The sequence below is a fragment of the Triturus cristatus genome, chromosome 9 (genome assembly GCF_964204655.1).
Source record: "Triturus cristatus chromosome 9, aTriCri1.1, whole genome shotgun sequence".
Lineage (NCBI taxonomy): Eukaryota > Metazoa > Chordata > Amphibia > Caudata > Salamandridae > Triturus > Triturus cristatus.
In genome coordinates, this window is record NC_140592.1 from 376,326,345 (window position 1) to 376,346,379 (window position 20,035).

The 20,035-nt window shown below is 43.2% G+C and overlaps 1 protein-coding gene across 1 annotated transcript in view; it reads left to right on the forward strand.

The window, feature by feature from the left end:
• Positions 1–20,035, forward strand: part of LOC146797983 (transmembrane protein 87B-like) — a 416,123-nt gene that overhangs the window by 12,265 nt on the left and 383,823 nt on the right. The window contains exon 2 of the mRNA XM_085625212.1: positions 12,364–12,430. Coding sequence (XP_085481338.1) covers positions 12,364–12,430 — 67 coding nt within the window. The remainder of the gene's footprint in view (positions 1–12,363; positions 12,431–20,035) is intronic.

Consider the following 20,035-nt stretch of genomic DNA (forward strand, 5'->3'; position numbering starts at 1 on the left):
CTATAGTGTGTGCGTCATCCGCCAGCATATCCGTGTTTCAAGCTTGTAGCCTAGTGCTGTTAGCAAAGGCTGCGTCACCGAAGCTTTTAAACTGTATTTTGCAATCTTCCTGCTAAAGCTCCCTTACAGTCGTGCAAGGTGAAGATTTACTGCTCTCCTCCCAAATGATGTTTAAGAGCCCAGAGTTCACATTTCTGGGATTCCTCAGATTCCCATAGAGTAGAAAAAGGGGAGGGGAGGGCCGGTGGGGCACATTATACCAGCGCTGTAGTGGTATGAAATGCAATAATTATAATTTATTTGTTTTTGTTTGGGATTTTTAAATGATGTGCAGCGTGTAGTTTGTCTGCTTTTAAATTAAGTATTGAGTAACCTGATCTGGTCGCCTTAAAGATTTCGATGGCTCACCAGTTCTATGTATGTTTGTAAGTTCTAAACTGCCTCAGTTTGTAAATATCGACTACTTTTTAGCAATCTAATGCACTAAATGGGCCACTTAAGCTCGTAAACACTCTACCAAGCATCAAAACATCAGAGGTCTGAAATATGAAGTTATGAAAACACTTTATTTTGAAAAATTACACGTACAAAAACAATGATTCAAAAAAGGTGTTCAAAGTTTTAAAAATGTCTTATTGGTTATATATAAGGTAACAAAAATGCTTAAAATACGTTTTTATTGGGGAAATGGTTGGGGGGCCTGGTTTGAAGGGTGGGGGCGCAGAGGGTGGGGACGGAGGATGGGGAAGGGTGGGAGGGTCTTTGCAACTGTTTATTGATGCTTCCCCGATTGACGTTACTGATGCCTTGTTCAATGCACTGCTGTATATCATTCTTGATACTGTTCTCTATGCCGCAAAACACAATAAAAATTTGTTTATCAAAAAAAAAAATACGTTTTTATTATAACTTTTCAACATGTTGCACAACACCCACGCTGCTCTACAACATAGCTTAAAGACACTGACAAAGCCAATAGCTCTGCCTAAACACTTACAAGACCCCAAAGGCGAGACATATTGACTATGCCAATGCTCGTTTTCAAATGGGATAAATTTAGAGGATAACAATATTTCTATAAAGCATTGAGTCAAGGTTTTTCTCTACTTTCAATTAAGTCTTAACATTTTATGAAGCAGGTTTCTTTACTTCGAATTCCTCCTATTTAAACAAATGGCTGTATTTTTCTGTTGTAAATATGGCGCAGTGTCTGCTGGCCGCTGGGTGCAAGTTGCCTGCTGTTTTTAAATGCGACACTTTTTAAGAGAGAGACATTTAAATGCAGAAAAATGTTCCATACTAGGAACATTTTTTGCAGAACATTTTGTCTGCACTTTAAATTTCTACCAGTAAAAAAAAATGTTTGTATGTTTGCATTATACGTGTTACAGTGCCACATTTGGCAAAAGGTATGTTTTGCGCCACAAGTACATAGGACACCGGCTCTCATTTACCTATACACACATGTCCCATTCATACGCACACATGTTCATATATCCCAGAAGACCACGTTCTCACTGACATACATCGCAGCCCTGTCATAGTGCCCCTAGACAAAGTATTTTGTAGAAACCTTAGTCTTTTTCTCTATGGACAAAAGGCTTACATTCAATAAAACTGAGTGTCCAGTAACACTGAACGAGTGGCTTGGTCTTCAGCACCTCACAATGATTTTCACTGATCAGAAGTAGCTCTCACTAAAGAAAAGGTTGGAGAACCCTGCTTTAAAGAAATAATGCATTCCTTGCTGCTGATGAATAATAAAGTTCAGAGGAACTATAATACTTGCTTCTGAGTCTTTAATATACTCCAGACATATTTTAAAGTTCCCTTCAAAATCTCCATTTTGTCCCAAGTTCTTCCTAATGATCTGTTTATGCCACTTGGAGGAAAATAAATAAATGAACCATATCACTAACAGATAGCCAGATAGGAAAATCAACCAAGAGACCTGTTTTCCAAGAGCAGGATGACCGTTCAATTGAAATATAAAATGAATGAGTTACAAGGCAGATATGGTCTGCCAGCAGAGGTTAGGAAGTGGCAAGTCAAGGATGCCAGTAGCTGAAAGAAGCAAACCCCAAAACGCCCCGTTTGATTCTGGTGAATGCTATCCGAAGAGGAAGTTTCTCAGCAGAACAAACGATTCTTTTTATTATTTTTAACATCTACAACTATTCTGCTTTTCATTTTTTTAAATATTTTATCTAAAAAATGTAATACGACAATATAGTAAGAGGAATATTTTTAACACAAGCGTGTTACTGAATATACAATACTGTGATATTACTGCTTTATACCAAAAAGCCCATGATATTCTGACTTAATAGGGGATGGGAAACATCACAGAATTGCAGTGGGAACTTCGAAAAGGCAGGCTGGAAGTGGAGGCTTGAGTGTCCCTGACTTTAAACTGTACTGCCTAGCAGAACAAAGCCAGTGGATTTCCAGACGAGTAGCAGGGCGCAATCCATGGAGTTGTGTGTAAAAAAAAATGATCAGATGGCGGTTCCCAGATCATTGGGCACCTAGTGCCCTGTTCTAGGTCGCGACTGTCTCTATGTTTCAAGCTAGAGGACCAATATCACTATTGGCGCACACTGCTGCGCACTTGCGGTTCAGTGCCATATACACCCAATATTCTATAGAAAGTAGTACTGGCCTCCTTGGGGTTGCAACGCATTAAAAAATGGCAAATTGGGTGCAATGTGGAATGGCTGAAGTGGGAGGGGTGCCGATATTAATTGACGCTTTAGCGAACATATCTGGGTTCAACCCTGGTCAGTCCCCTCAACTACAGATGCATAATGAGCAAAATATACATCATTACAAATACTGAGCCGCAAACACATGGCTAATTGCAAGCACTATTTACCATTTGTGAGCAGTAATGGAGGCCTGAGGAAATTCCCAACTACCAAGCAGTGATAAAACCTGATATCTTACTTCTCCCAAAGGGTCAGGAACACAGCTAACCACTTTGGAAGAACCGTGTTCAGTTAATACCTGCATTTTGGATGCAGGTGACCAAGTGGGGAGTGTTTTTTTTATGTCAGTCCCCCCGGGGCACACGAAGGCATCCACTTCTGTCTTTTTGATCAGGTCAGCCGTCCTCACAGAAGTGGATGCCTGCTTGTGCCCCAGGGGAACTGCAGGACAGCCGTTCGCATTTGCAATGCAATACGTCTCACATTTATGTGAGTTTGAGCTATTGACATTGCAAAAACAAGAATAAAAGGCATTGCCATTTGCAATGCCAATAGCTCAAACTCGCGTAAATGCGAGACCTATTGCATTGCAAATGCTTGTTTTTTTTATCACTTGATATTGGTCTTTGCGTGCTGTCTAAGAAATGCAGCACTCAATTGGCCCAAGGCGGGTGCATGTCCCGCCTTCTCTGTTCTGTGGCCTAGGGTGCTCGGGAGGGAGCATTAGCGCCATCTGTTTCCAATTATCGCGCCCGTTAATTGGAAACAGATGGCGGTCTTCTCCTGCAGCGGTGGGCACAAGTGCGCTCACGCGCTACTTCCGGGCTTGTTTTTGTCTAGCTTTTGCCGGTTCATTGGGAATCTATTTCAGTCTTCGCAGTAAGTCTTAGCTACACAACTAATCTAGCAATCCTAGAAGAATTAAAAAGGAATACATTTACCTGCTGGGATTCTTCTGATGTTTTTGTTGCATGGTAGCGCTGTTAATCAATTCAGAAGGCTGGCAAACTTTAGCTGGTGGAGTGGCAGTGTGCTGTGGCGTGCGTGCTGCTCCCGGCAGGTTTATGGGGGCTGGCTGAGCTGCTAACTAAAATGCAACAATATTATTCTGGAGTCCCAACACTGCACCACAGCTTTTTTATTCACTGATGTGACTGTGAGGAGCGGCAGTGCCGTGCCCAATAGCTACTGGCATGACGTCAGTCTGGTTACTTGTCACTGGATAGAGTTGTGACATACAGATTTTAATAGGCGGAGGTCTGCTGCGTCACGCGTCAGCGCGAGCGGGTTGGTTGCAGTTCACGATAAGATTGAAATCGTCATTGCATTGCCGCCCGGAAAAAAAGCTGTTAAAATCCATGTTGAGTCGCGTGTCCGGACGGACCCAAGCGCAAGGACCATGGCGGCTACTGTGGATCCCAAAACACCACTGAATAAGAAGACTGCAGCTCGAGCAGCTGCAGTGCGTTTTTTTTGCGGGAGTCATTGCGACCACGAGGCGGCCCGTAACTGAATTGCCACTGTGCTTGGCTCACAAAGTAAGTGTGCCTGCTGTGCCCAGGATTGTGTATAATATATCACTGTAGTCCACAATTACAATGTGTCTGGCTTAAAACAAATTATGAAATATGGGTTGCAGCGCCGTCTTCAGCTGCCTGCCCTATATGTTACAGCTAAAGTTCACACAGTCTAGTCTGTGGTGTATGGAACTTTCCAGGAGCTGCGTGACATTATAATTGCACTTACTACCGATCGGGGTGATGGGGGGGGGGGGGGGTCAGAGGTGCTGGAGGGGGTGTTGACAAATCACTTTTGGCGTCAGCGCGTCCAGTCGAGGAGTTCTTTTGAAAGAATTGCTCCCTGCTTTGACCCGTGTCCCTCACCTGCGCGCCCAATCAATGCCCGGTGCTAGTCTACAAAGGCGTCTACGAGTCAGCTGTGTTGACTCGTGATTTTTAATTTAGGCAGCTCATGAGTGCACCTACTGGGGCGGATCGTTTCGGGTAACCGAATGAGGGCTGGAGATCCTGGGAGGCAGTGGTATGTTCAGAAGAAGAGCGCCTCACACATTTACATGTTGCATGACCTTACATGATTTCTAAAAGTGTTCCTGCAGCCTGTAACGTCCCAAAGGCGAGACCAATTGGCTATGCCAATGCTTGTTTTTTCTTGGACACACTCCCTAGTTCTTATAAGCTGCAGAAGTCTTTCAAATTCAACTTCACTTGGGCATTCTCCTCAGGACACTAGAACTGTAGAACACTAGAGTGTTGAAAATGAAAACAATGAAAATTTTATTAATGTATTATCCGGTGTGGGCATAAACGATAGCGGATACAATATGACGAACAGTCCGTTACTCCTCCAGCCTGAATATTCTGCCGGTGCTGCCGCCGAATTGAAGTAACTTTATTTCAATAGATTTTCGAGAGTCTCGCTCGGCATGAACATGATTAAATAATCCCAGTGAACAGAACGTCACAAACCTTTAAATATCGCCCTGCTTTGAACATACTCTTACGGCCACGCTTATTTTTCAGATAAAATGATATGTCTTGATTGTTTGTTTTGGTATTTTGTTTAATAGTGGATTATTTTGCTTATGTAGTGCTGATTATTTAATGTGGGACACGCAATGAAAGGCAATTGATGTAATTTATTTTCTAAAAGTGGCATTTCTAAAATAGTAATGTAAAATCCAAACCACACCAGTAAGTAGGATTTATCCCCACTATTCTAAACATACCAAACCTTGCAATGCCACTCCTTTCTTATCAGGAATTACCACTTAAAAGTATAGAAGGGAATTCCCAATGCTAGCCTAGAGAAGTAGGCCTCACAGCAGTGACAAACGAAATAGGCTGTTTCTCATTACTGAGACATGCCACACATGGAGGAACATGACCAACCTTTTACTTACACAGCACCCTGCCCATAGGCTACCTAGGGCCTACTTTAGGGGGCCTATGTATAATAAAAGGAGAGTTTAAGGCTTGGAAAGTAGTATTAAATGCTAAGGCTATTTCTGTGAGTGGCGCAAGCGGTGCTGCAGGCCCACTAATATCATTTAATTTACAGCCCCTGAGTATATGAGATACACTTTTACAACGTACTTTCAAGTAAATCAGATATGCCAAACCGGTGTAAACTAATTGTACCATGTTTAGAGAAGGGCATATATTTTAGCATTGATTAGCAGTGGTAAAGTGTCCTAAAGCCAACAGAGGACGACAAGAAAAAATAGGCGGATGAAGGCAAAAAGTTTGGATAACCCTGCAGAAAGGGACAATCTTAGATGTTTTTAGCAGGCATAAACCCTGCTTGACGGCGAGGATGTGAATTGGTAGACATACTTACGAACTATACAGAATATATTCAACTAAAGACATTGTAAAATGAAATTTAAAAAGGCGAGGAACAGAGAATTGGATGTGACGGGCCTTGCTAAAAAGAAATCATGGCAAACTGACCCGAAACATGGTATGTTTGATGGTCAGTAGTGGTATGTGATTAGCTCTGTATCCTAGGAAAATGCTTGAGGTTGTTTCCGATTTCCGTTATTCAGTGCATACCAGGTTTTTAATAGGAGCATGGTACAGGGGCATACAAATGTTATATTTGCAAGCAGGTGATTGAAATTTCCTTGTACAGTTTTCTTTTAATAAACAATTTGTATTCCTGTGTCAGTTTTTATTTAAAAACATCTTTATTTTTTTAAAGTATAGCATATTTACATGTTTAAAAGACTAATCTTTTAATGAATGCGCTGGAGGATATATGTTACGGTGTTCTGCTTGGGTTTTTGGATCAGATAGAACCCGCTCAACAGAGCCTCTCTAACCCAAACCAGAACGTTTCCCCCTCCCTAGGGCCTATTCACACCTAAATAACCACATATATATACCACCTAAGGACAGGGAATTCCTATTATATATATATACCAAGACCTCTTATAATACAAGTGGCGGCCTCGCGGTCCCAAGTGGACCCAGGACTTCCTACCCAGACGGCAGCCTCAGCCTCGCGGTCCCAAATGGACCCAGGACTTCCTGCCCAGGCGGCAGCCTCAGCCTCGCGGTCCTAAATGGACCCAGGACTTCCTGCCCAGATGGCAGCCTCAGCCTCGCGGTCCCAAATGGACCCAGGACTTCCTGCCCAGACGGCAGCCTCAGCCTCGCGGTCCCAAACGGACCCAGGACTTCCTGCCCAGACGGCAGCCTTAGCCTCGCGGTCCCAAACGGACCCAGGACTTCCTACCCAGACGGCAGCCTTAGCCTCGCGGTCCCAAACGGACCCAGGACTTCCTGCCCAGACGGCAGCCTTAGCCTCGCGGTCCCAAACGGACCCAGGACTTCCTACCCAGACGGCAGCCTCAGCCTCGCGGTCCTAAATGGACCCAGGACTTCCTGCCCAGATGGCAGCCTCAGCCTCGCGGTCCCAAATGGACCCAGGACTTCCTGCCCAGACGGCAGCCTCAGCCTCGCGGTCCCAAACGGACCCAGGACTTCCTGCCCAGACGGCAGCCTTAGCCTCGCGGTCCCAAACGGACCCAGGACTTCCTACCCAGACGGCAGCCTTAGCCTCGCGGTCCCAAACGGACCCAGGACTTCCTGCCCAGACGGCAGCCTTAGCCTCGCGGTCCCAAACGGACCCAGGACTTCCTACCCAGACGGCAGCCTCAGCCTCGCGGTCCCAAACGGACCCAGGACTTCCTGCCCAGACGGCAGCCTTAGCCTCGCGGTCCCAAACGGACCCAGGACTTCCTGCCCAGACGGCAGCCTCAGCCTCGCGGTCCCAAACGGACCCAGGACTTCCTACCCAGACGGCAGCCTCAGCCTCGCGGTCCCAAACGGACCCAGGACTTCCTACCCAGACGGCAGCCTCAGCCTCGCGGTCCCAAACGGACCCAGGACTTCCTGCCCAGACGGCAGCCTCAGCCTCGCGGTCCCAAACGGACCCAGGACTTCCTACCCAGACGGCAGCCTTAGCACGAGTTCATCCTATGATTACCAGGACATACAACAAGGGAATCAGTGTTACTATTTATCAGATCACACAAGGACTGCCAGTTGAGCACAACCTGTTCCCCAGTTCGAGGGGCTCCTTTCTCCCTTATTCAGTTACCACCTACCTGATCAGGATTAACATCTGTTCATGTCAAGTCACAGCTGACTAGAAGAATAGGCTACCCTCTCATGCAAGAGCACATGTTGGTTCACTACAAACTGGATACTTTATTTAGTCATTACATCACAAGTTCATCTTATAATTACCACGACATACAACAAGGGAATCAGTGTTACTATGCATCAGATCACACAAAGACTGCTAGTTGAGCACAACCTGTTCCCCAGTTCGAGGGGCTCCTTTCTCCCTTATTCAGTTACCACTTACCTGATCAGGATTAACATCTGTTCATGTCAAGTCACAGCTGACTAGAAGAATAGGCTACCCTCTTATACAAGAACACGCAGCACATGTTGATTCACTACAAACTGGATACTTTATTTAGTCACTACATACACGCTCACAGAACATAATACATGTCACATACAACCTGCAAAGAAAAGTGAAAGATTAAGTTGTACACTCTAATAAAAAGGGGTCGACATCACCTTAGTTGTATGTAGCCTGCACTCAATGGTCATCTAGGTTCCCTTCTCGTCTGCGCCTCGGCTTCGCCTGGAAGTCACACCTCCGCAGTCACAGATCTACTCCCTTCTCTTTTTTCCGAGTCACTGGGACCTCTTCCTCATCGGCTACTCTCTTCTCTTTGGCTATTCTGTTAGAAGAATATCTGTCTCTCGGTTTTTCTCCACCTTCAAGTTTGTCAGCTGTCTTCCCTGGAATAAGTAGTAGCTTTACTGCTAACGGCCAGGTGCCGCCTACGGACTAAAAGCAAGTGCCAGTGTCTGCCTCAGACTTTCACTAATATAGATGTGCATTTTCTCATGGAAAATTCCAGCCCGTAACCTGCCGCCCACCAAATTCTTGTACTTCCCCGTGCCAAGGACACGTTCCCAGCCGGCCGGCCTGATGTAGTGTCTTCGGCATGAAGAAAAATACAATCCTTCGATAAGGGCCGGCCTGAACCGGTTCTCTCCAAGCGAATAACACCTCCTAACTAAAACACTGCCTATGACCTAGAAGCATCCCAAGCTGCCAGAGCAGGAGGAAAGATGGAGTCTCTCCCGTTTAAGGCCTACCAGGCCTGAATTCAGCACGGCTCCATGAAATACCCTCACTACAGAACAGATTACCCCTAATGCTAACGAATCTATCCCCTAGGATATGTATGCAAACCCTGATCTATGGGGAAGAACACAGGATCATGTCGAAGTGCCTAATAAATAGGCTCTATACACTACTCTAACCCTTAGACTTGAATGGAAAGAGACTGAAGTCACATTAGGTCCCTTTTAACACAAAAAAGGCCGGGAAAATCGAGCAATACATTTCACCCTTGACTTCAGTCTATTATACATTCATTAAACAGAACTAACATCGGTGGAAGAATAATATCTCTCCCGTTTAAGGCCAACCAGGCCTGAATTCAGCACGGCTCCATGAAATACCCTCACTACAGAACAGATTACCCCTAATACTAACGAATCTATCCCCTAGGATATGTGTGCAAACCCTGATCTATGGGGAAGAACACAGAATCATGTCGAAGTGCCTAATAAATAGGCTCTATACATTACTCTAACCCTTAGACTTGGATGAAAAGAGACTGAAGTCACATTAATCACCCTTCAACACAATAAGGCCGGAAAAATCGAGCAGTACATACGGTGAGGTTCAGTGAATAAATTATTTTATAATGGAGATTTATATATTCTCTACTAATCAATTAAGAAAATAGACCTATCATTAAACTGAATATACTTGAAATTATATATCAAATGGTTTTCTGATATTGATGTATTTAGTTTAATAGTTTTAATTATATTATGGCTTTGTAAGTTTTGTTCTGAACTTACTGTCAAAATTAATAAATCTTTGTACTTGCGAAGGAATCCCACATGTTGAGAGGATCCATAGCTACCCTCCCTTGTGGGATCTCCTCTACACCCCACACTTTTTTTTTTATATCTCTTGAAAGCCCCACTCCATTTTGAGATCCAGTCCATAGGCGCCTTTCCTTATGGAATCCTGTTCGTGCACCGCTTGCCTATGTTACAGCTTTCAGTGCTCCCTCATTTATGGAATCCTGCCCAGTGTGCTCCCTCTCTTTTGAGATCCCATCGAAAGCCTCTGCTTTCTTGTGGTATATTATCCACTGCCCCACTCCCTTGTGCCATGCTCTTTAGCACCCAGTAGTATTCTCTATATCACAGCCATATGGGAACTCCTCAAGTCTCATATCTTTCTCTTATGGGGTGCCGTTTAGAATCACACTACTTTCAGCATCAGTTGCACAGCAAATTAATGATTTTGTTTATAAATAGTATTTATATCATCATTAAGTAATATTTCAGTCAGAAATTTACTTTAGGACTGGTTTTTATTTTGGTACGCAGGTTGTAGATGGTTTGGGTGGAACTACAAGAAGCCATTAAGGTTTTTAACGATACGTTACATAAGAAGTTGTACAATGGCAAGCAATCCATGTAACTGGAAGCAATGCAGTTCCTATACAGTCAACCAACACAACGGGCAGAGACATTCTAGAATGGGAGTATTTTCACACAATCCTCATATTTAAAGTGCTAGGCCATTTCTATGCGAATAGTTAATTTCCCTAGTTATCAAGTTTTAAGTGGAGGAGGTGGGGCTAAGTGCTGTTTTGATTTGCTCTTACTTTATTCTGGCACTGTTATACAATAGTGTGTGTTCCAGTGTGTGAACCCAAGAAGCTGGAAAGACCATTATCTGGACGGCATTTACTGCAGTTTTGTGGTAATTAGGAATTGGTGATTGGCTAATCTTAGGTTGCATTAGGGGATCTAGCTGGATAAGTTATCAGAGTTAACCTTGGAATGTAACGGGATTGGCTTTGAAGACGATGTTAGACGTTTGCAATTGCCCTGTTTTTAGCAGGCATGAACCCTGCTTGATGGTGAGGATGTGAAGTAGTTGGTGCGCTTGGGAGGTTGTGTCTTGGAGAGAACTTTAAGGCCATGCCAAGGAATGATTCATAATGCCCGCAAAAAACGTTCAATACTCCAGTTTGCTGATAAATAGTAATATGGGGGAAGTAGAATGCAGATGGAATTTGCCTATATTTAGTATTTGATATTGTGCTGTAGTTGTGATGGTGATGCATATTGTGGTTAACAATAACACCCTGATTTTTTGCTGACGTGCGAAGATCGGTGTGTCTGGAGGAAAGTTGATACAGTTATTGGTATAGGTAGTCCTAGAGGAGGAGGGAGAAAGTATAAGATCTCTGTGTTAGATGGGTTTATTGTAAGAAAGGCGTACGGCTATTGAATGGGGAAAGGGCAGCAAGACAATCGAATATACTTGATTATAGAACGCCTGCAAAATTAGGGAAATGGAAGAATAGTTGAGTGCCATCTGCAAGAGAGCCCAAAAGAGAAGATGAGACTGATTATGGTAGGTAGCATGAAAAGCAGGGAATGCCCAGCACAAAGCCTTGGGGAAGTCTAGTGGAGTGGGAATTGATCTGTTGGGTTGCCAGTCCTTTTCTGAAAGAGAGCCCAAAAGAGAAGATGACTGAGGTTGGTAGGTAGCTTAAAAAGCAGAGAATGCCCAGCTCAAAGCCTTGGGGAAGTCTAGTGGAGTGGGAATTGATCTGTTGGGTTGCCAGTCATCAGAAAAGGACTGGCCTCAGAAGTAGAGTAAAACAGTTGAGTGCTGAACCACCAGCTGATGTTAGAGTGCAGTGTGAGGAAACCTGAACGATGTTGAAAGCTGTTTATGAATCAAGGGTTGTGATGGTCAGTGAGAGGTAGGTTGTTATGATGAGCAGAGTGATGTGAGTGCTGTTTCATTGGAGAGGAGAACACACAAGGTAGTTTGGAAGGGATATCGCAGATTGTTAGAATTGAGATTGAGGGTCAGTTAGTTGAGTACCAGCCATTTAAGTATTTTCGAAGAGAAAGGGATTTGAAAGACTGGGCAGTAGTTGTATGGTGGAAGGATTTGCTTTTTCTAATGTTTGTGACTTCACCCTTCAGTTTTTTAGTTCTCTCATTTTAGATTGATTGTTTTGGGCTTAAAAGAACACTGCATTTTACAGCCTATTTTCCTACATTATAAAATACTACCCCAGCACCACCACCTTTACCCCATTTTGGGCGCATCATCAGATCACCTTTCTAGATGCTTGCTTTATAGCGAAGGCTGTGCTGTTTTGATTCTTCTTCTTCCATACAGTTTCACAGAGGCACAGGTTGTGGCTTCCTGCAACTGTCCAGGAAAAGCTGTGGCTTCCGTGAATGTACAGTGGATGATCACCATACATTTTTTTTAATGCATATCAAACGCTTGCATTTGTACAGTTTTGGCCTCTTGTTAATTAATGTTTAGTAGTTTACCCTATTGTACTATCTCCTTTCTGTCATCCTTCCCAAGCGCCAAGGTGTCCTCTGCTGATGTGCACCCCAAGAAACAAAGTAATAGCTCTTGCCTGGACAACTTTTACTGGTCTTGTTTCAGCCACTAACATATGTTTTCTCTTCCTCAGAATACTCCCCAGAATTTATTCTGGTTCCAAAAAACGATGTTCAATGGGACTCGCCTCTCTTTGAAGTGTAAGCAACTTTTATATTTCTCTTGAATGACTGTACATTTGTTATTTTTACCTATTTTAGAAAGGGAAATGGAACTAGAAGCAGTAGCCAACAAATTAAGGGCTGTCTGTGCTGCTACATCTACATTCCGATTTATTGCACCCAACCTCCTGAAGTACTACGTCCTACTGATAAAGTTTCTGGTATTGGTTCAATGTGAATCTCTTACAGAAACACACTGCACATCCTGCTATTGTATGGTGACCTCCAAGAGTATCCTCACTACTCTATTTTGCCCTACTCACAATAATACAAGCATTGTAGTTCTGTGACCTACACATACAACTTCTTCACTAGTTCTGTGTATAAAAAGTAATGTCATCAATACGGTTGAAATATAATAGAAAGCTCCACATTTCAGTGCTGTTATTCCAACATCTGTGATGTTGTGTTGACCACACAGCCCCTCCTGTGGTATATTGATGTTATCCACACTCGAAAACCTGCTACTCTAATACTGACCACATAGATTTTCATGTGATTTGTAGTACTGTGATTCTCTAACAAAAGCACTCCTTGTATGTATATGTGTGTGTGTATGTATGTATGTATGTATATATATATATATTCACTTAAAAAACCATAGGTTTCACACGTGTTATAGTTAGGTGGACATTTCACTCGTAAAAAACCAATGAAATTCCCCCGTTATAGTTAGTTCAGATAACTAACTTGCGCGCCCGCAATCCACTGCTCATGACGTCACATATTACATCACTCATGACTTGGTCAGTGGCATCACTCATGACATCATCCTTGTGATAGAGTGGCGGTCGCGCGAGTTATAGTTATCTGAACTAACTATTACTGGGGAATTTCATTGTTTTTTTTACGAGTGAAATATCCACCTAACTATAACATGTGTGAAACCTATGGTTTTTTAAGTGAATTTGCAAGGTTTTTTAAATGCTAATTCCTAACTATAACGTGTGTGAAACCTATGGTTTTTTCAGTGAATTTGTACAGTTTTTTAAATGCTAAGTTATGTATGTATTATTATATTTTTTATATATTTATTTTACAATAAACTACGTATTAAAAGTTTTTTTTTTTTTTTTTTTTAGGGGTTTTCACGGTGCGCGCACCGTGCGCGCACCCCGCGATTTAAAAATAAAAATAAATTAAAATGTTTTTTTCTGCCTTCGGGGTCCTTCAGGTACCCCCTGACAAAGGCTAGGGGGTCAGGAACTCTCTACCCTGCCCCCTTTTCTCGTTCGCCACCTTCCTTTTTCACTCTTGCACTCAAAACAAACAAAATGGCGGCCGACACTTCCTGATTTCGACCGATTCGAACGTTGGCTGACATTTAACCACCAATCAGAATTACGCTCGCGCACGTAAGGGTGCGCGCACGGTGAGCGGCTATAGATATTTATGTGCTTTTAACTAAATTTTCTCAGGAACTACTGAACAGATTGACTCCATATATGCAAAAGGCACTTCCCTGACCTGAGGACTACCTCTTTGCCAAATTTCAAGTAATTCTGTTCAGCCGTTCGGGCTGTACCTTCGACTAAAGGTCCTATGGGAAAATGCATGGGGAAAAGGCGTTTTGGGACCCCCCTTTTTTCTCGGCCCCCGCTTGACGAATCCCCCCGAGACTTTCAGGGTAGGAGCTGAGCGGAGCGCCCCATTAGTTTTGAAAATATAGCGAAGATTCGTCAACCGGCGCCAAAGTTATTCAAAATAGAATTTTGAGATTTCCTATGGAAACACGGTCCTAACTATAACTATCTACTGGCGACCGCCAGTAGATTATTTATATATATATATATTAAAGCTCCGTGGGGATCCAACGATTTGAGCCGCACTCGAGACCACAGACGCTTTTTTCCCCATAAAAGCATTTATTGGTGCGAGCTGTAACACACTCCAGTCCTTTACAAGCAGTTAGCCGCCACCTGACGCGTTTCGAGATTTACTCTTCTTCAAAGGTAGTCGCGGTTAAAAAGGAGCATGAGGCTGCAGCGTCCTAAATATCACTATCGTGCGCCCTGATTGGGCCGCTCATGATGAGGCAGCACGTTGCATTGTGGATTATGCAGTCTTTTACTTTCCTTAGATGGATGTCCTTTTGTAATCCCTGCTAAGATAAAGCTCGCAAATGAGCCCCAGAGTGCCTTCGAACTCCAATCCAGAAGTCTGTGTTCCACTTTGAGTCCCGTAACATCGGGCTCTATGGCCCCCTTCTTCTAGGGTGGTGCTGGCTCGACGGCGGGACAGCCGCCTAATATTAAAGCTCCGTGGGGATCCAACGATTTGAGCCGCACTCGAGACCACAGACGCTTTTTTCCCCATGAAAGCATTTATTGGTGCGAGCTGTAACACACACCAGTCCTTTACAAGCAGTTAGCCGCCACCTGACGCGTTTCGAGATTTACTCTTCTTCAAAGGTAGTCGCGGTTAAAAAGGAACTGTTCAGTAGTTCCGGAGAAAATTGCATTAAAAAACACATACATATCTATAGCCGCGCACCCTAACGTGCGCGAGCGGAATTCTGATTGGTTGTTACATGTCAGTCAACGTTCGGTCGGAATCAGGAAGTGTCGGCCGCCATTTTGTTTGTTTTCAGTGCGAGAGTGGAAAAGGAAGGTGGCGAACGTGAAAAGGGGGCAGGGTAGAGAGTTCCTGACCCCCTAGCCTTGGTCAGGGGCTCCCTGAAGGACCCCGAAGGCAGAAAAAAACATTTAAATGTTTTTTTTTTAAATCGCGGGGGTGCGCGCACGGTGAAAAACCATTAAAAAAAATAAAAAAAATTTAATGCGTAGTTTATTGAAAAACAAATGTATTAAAAAAAAAATAATACATACATAAGTTAGCATTTAAAAAACCATACAAATTCACTGAAAAAACCATAGGTTTCACACACGTTATAGTTAGGAATTAGCATTTAAAAAACCTTGCAAATTCACTTAAAAAACCATAGGTTTCACACATGTTATAGTTAGGTGGATATTTCACTCGTAAAAAACCAATGAAATTCCCCCGTTATAGTTAGTTGAGATAACTATAACTCGCGCGACCGCCACTCTATCACAAGGATGATGTCATCAGTGATGTCATGAGTGATGCCACTGACCATGTCATGAATGATGTAATATGTGACGTCATGAGCAGAGGATTGCGGGCGCGCGAGTTCTAGTTATCTCAACTAACTATAACGGGGGAATTTCATTGTTTTTTTTTGGTGAAATATCCACCCAACTATAACATGTGTGAAACCTATGGTTTTTTAAGTGAATATATATATATATATAAATATATATATTCTTTCTCTTTCTCTCGACCACAGTCACAGTGCCACCTTCTGTTGGAAGACTGTGGCTTACCCATAGTATACGTTTGATCGCTGTTACAACATGTCCTGTTTTTGTAGTATTATGACCCTCCAAAAAAACTCCTGAGGTAGTAGTGCTGTATTACAAACAACACCCTCTGCTATTTTGTGGCCCACTTACACAGCATCAGCAGCTAGGTAGTGTTACCTACATACAGAGGTTGTTCTGTTCTTCTACTGCAAATCCTGCACATTTATCCTCTTCCACTACTGTTTCTTTTTAATACAACCCCCCACTACTAAGGTACTGTGCCCAGATTGTGTCCCTCTTATGCAGTGAGCTTATTGGCTGGTATGTTAGTGTTATTGTGATTTTTTTAAAAAATTGTTGAGAAGGAAACATTCAATTTTGGTTACACTGGGATGATAATGTGTCATTCTATGATGCTTAATATTAAGCACAAAGGTTTGAAGAGATACTGTTGATCAGAAATGTCCCCTGTGTGGTATATGGGTGTTTACCTTGCCCTGAGGGACCCCGCTGCATTTGAAACTGGTATCCTGACTTTTTATTTGCCGAGCTGTTTTGCTAATCTAGCATATTCACGGACACTTAGACCTTTTCTTGGTAATGCTAAGGTACAGAGAAGGTTCTGTGACCTTGTGAGCTACACTAGTTGTGTCCTCTTGTCGACATGGGACTACTCTATATGTCTTGGCTTGTTGACCTAAAGAGGTGATTTCTGCATGCCGAGTTTTGTGAGTGAATAGTCTTGAACATACCTTATTTCTGTGTCAGAAAGTTGTGTTGCCTACCAGCCCCATTTTAAAGTTCGCTTCAACGTCTCCTTCAGATCCTCACGCTGACATACAGTGGTGATGTTGAATGAGTGTGTGCACTATACATGTGTGGCCCATACAAGACAAGAGACTTTTTTATGCAGTTTGAGAATGTTTTTTGGGCCAGTAGGATCCATTTTGGATGACTCCTGTTTTAGAATGCTACAAAATGGAAGATGGATCCAACTTCTCTAGACAATTGGAGTGTATTGTTTGCATTCCTGTGGCTGTAGGGTGGAGACTCAGATACTGAAGTGAGGAAGGATGGAGAGAGAGAGCTACCCATAGAAATTCTGTGAGGACTTTTTTGCAAGAGACTGCTGGTTAGATTTTCTTGAGCCCTGCCATTTAGCAAGGGAGTGGAGTCTGTTAAAAACAGAGAAGTTTCTACGTGCGGTCTGCCCGTTTCCTTTGTACCGGATTGCTTCTTTAGCAAGTCTGATGACAGCCAGGCGGTAGTCTCTGCACTTCATTGCCTCTGTTTTGGATACTCCTGTTTGATGCCATAATCCTCTCTACCTGCTGTAAGAGCCATCAGCTTGCACAAAGGCTTTGTCTTTACTACTGATAGAAAATTACATGAATGGGAACCATCCAGAAACCAGATCTGAAGCCTTAGACTGTGGATTCACTTCCTTTGTCTAGAAAATTAGTATAATAGTGGGATCCAAACTGCCCTTCTTTGTTCCTATTGCATATTCTTATTGACCAAGAAAGGGAGTGCTCGACAGAGTACTTGAAGAGCTGCCCTAGGACAGGGCTGTTGTCCACCTGACAGCCAGTCTCCCAAAGGTGAGGGGACATTATCCAACGTCTGGGGACATTTATTGTATGCCTAATGCCTATAAGCCTGCTGCTCGGAGAGGGAAGGAGAGTGTCAGATACTGCAGCATGTGAGCATGTGCAGAAGCCCAGCCGTGCTCCTGGTGTGTGGAGCACCCAGAAAAGCCAACTGCAAAACGGGAACATTTACCAGACCTACCTGAGTAGTTGCCTAGTTTCCTAGAGCATGGCTCTTTAAGTAAACTGTGAAAATAAACTTTGAGCTAGTCAACAATGTGCTGTACGGCAATCCTGCAGTGTGCCCAAAGGTCTGATGCTGCTGATATGGAGCATATTCATTAAGAAGCTATTTCTTGAGACGGAGATCTGCCCTGGCCCATCGACCCCAAATGCTGAAGACTAGCACAAATCAGTCCAGCCTGCTGCGATGAAACCTTCAGCGTTATGAGAGAACAGTAAGACAGCTGCTGCTTTAAGCAGATATTCGCGCCAACCAGCACTAGTGTATGTGTCTCAGCTGAGCAGGTAACTAAAGACCCTGCTTCCAAAGACTGAATGACTGTATCGCAAACTTAGAGATAATCCTGCAGTAGGAAGTTATCTGTGCCAGTGAGACTCTTTGGACTTAAGAACTGCTGATGCAGCAACAGCTTAAGGGGAAGCCTAAAACAGACATTAGTGGTCACTGTGGAGTTTGGTGCAGGGCATCAAATAAGTTGTAACCCTTTAGGAGACGGTGAGCGAGATCGTTTAACCTTTTAGTCATAATAACAGTAATTTTGCAGTATCCTATTCTGCTGTGATATTAAAAGACCTTCCTTATCCTCAAAAAAACTGGCACTGGGATGGCCAGTGATTTACTGTGTCCTTTGTTCGACTGTTGAGTTCTGAGTCTCTGCCCCAAAACTACCTCCCTGAGAAGCCTGTAACTGTCCGCCCCGCCACCCTTAGAGTCAAGGGAAAGATGGGTGTACTTGTCCCAGTTTGCAGAGCCAGTGAAGAATGGACTCCAGGACACCATAGGCAAAACACTCCAATGATCATGGTTGTGGCCCAGTAGTTGCTGGTTGAATTGTGCCCCTTCCCCCTAAACTGCGTCCTATAATTTCCAGTTCTCCCAGAAGCCCTGAGAAATGAGTAAACGTACACATGACTTCAATCAGCCAATCCAGTCCATCCATATTAGTAGACCGATTCACAAATGTGTCCTCTTTGTTTGCTCAGCCAGTGCAGCTAGTCAGAGACTATTAGTAGTAGTACTAGTAGCATTGGTATTTTTATTATTACTTATTATTATTCTATATTGTGCACAGATACCAAGAGTTGTTAGAGGACTTTATATATAAATAGATTGACCAACGGATTATATTGGGATAGGGAAGAGAATTAATGCACCTAATCAGGATAAATAAATGAGGCCAATACATAACACAATGCCATGAAAAGTGTAGATTGTTCACTAGCACAGGATTTGCCTGTATTGAAGTGGCTGCCTTTGCAGTAGGATATCTGCGTAGCAGGGCACCTGGTTACAGCTCATGTCCACAACTGCCACTTTGTCATGTCCATGTAGTACTTCAAGACCAGGGGAAAGAGAGGCATAGTTTGGGAAGCCTTTATGACCTCAAATATGAAATACCGTTTATCTGAGCTGCCAGAAGCAAAGAAAGAGGGGTGATTTGTCCAGGAAAATTACCATATACTAGATGGAGAGCGTGATTGCTTGATATAAGACATTTTTTCATTTATTTGGCAGGGTTTTGGGATAATGATTTTAATGGTAATGTTTGTGCTTATTCATCATCCTTGTCACCTGTCTTCACATGCCTTATCTTTCAGGAGCACATAACCGATTTAACCTTATATCTAATGTTTTTGTGAATGTTACAAAGATACGTTCTGTAGTGTGAAGTGATGCTGAAAAATACATATACAGCATTCTTATGTGCAGGGTATGGCAAACTATACAAACACTAGAAATTCTAAACTTATAGTTATAACTTAAATCTATAATTTGCGCACCACATTCAATTTACTATAAGTTGTGCTCCACTGGTCAGTCTGGTCACCTCACTTACCACACTAATTAACTGTGGTTGTCATATAGTGAAAAGGAGTATCGTGGAGTGACATGTCGTACAGTTGAGTGTTGTATAGTGGAACTTTGTTGACTGTAGTATCATGTTGTGGAGTGCCATCGAGTAAACTGTTGTACATTGCATAGTGTGGAGTAGAATGTTGTACAATGCAGTGGAGTAGTGTGTTGTACAGTTCAGTATTGTGGAGTAGAGTGGCGTGTCGTACAGTGGAGTGTGGTACAGTGGTGGAGTGCCATGTCATAGTGGCGTAGAGTAGAGGAGTAAAGTGGCATGTGCTAGATTGTCATATAGTGGTGTAGAGTGGATTGGCATAAAGCGGAATAGAGTGTAGTACACTCTTGTGGTGTGCATTTGCATATAGTACAGCAGGTTCTCGAATAGTTGAGCAACGTAGAGTGGACTGTCGTACTGTGGCATAGAGTGAGGCAAAGTGTAGTGGAATAGGGTGAAGTTGGGTAACGTAGTGTTTAATAAGGTATAATAGAGTGTATTTGCGTATCGTATTGTGGGGTAGCATAGTGTCAAGTAAAGGGTTATAAATTGAAGCGGCGCTTCGTACAGTGGAGT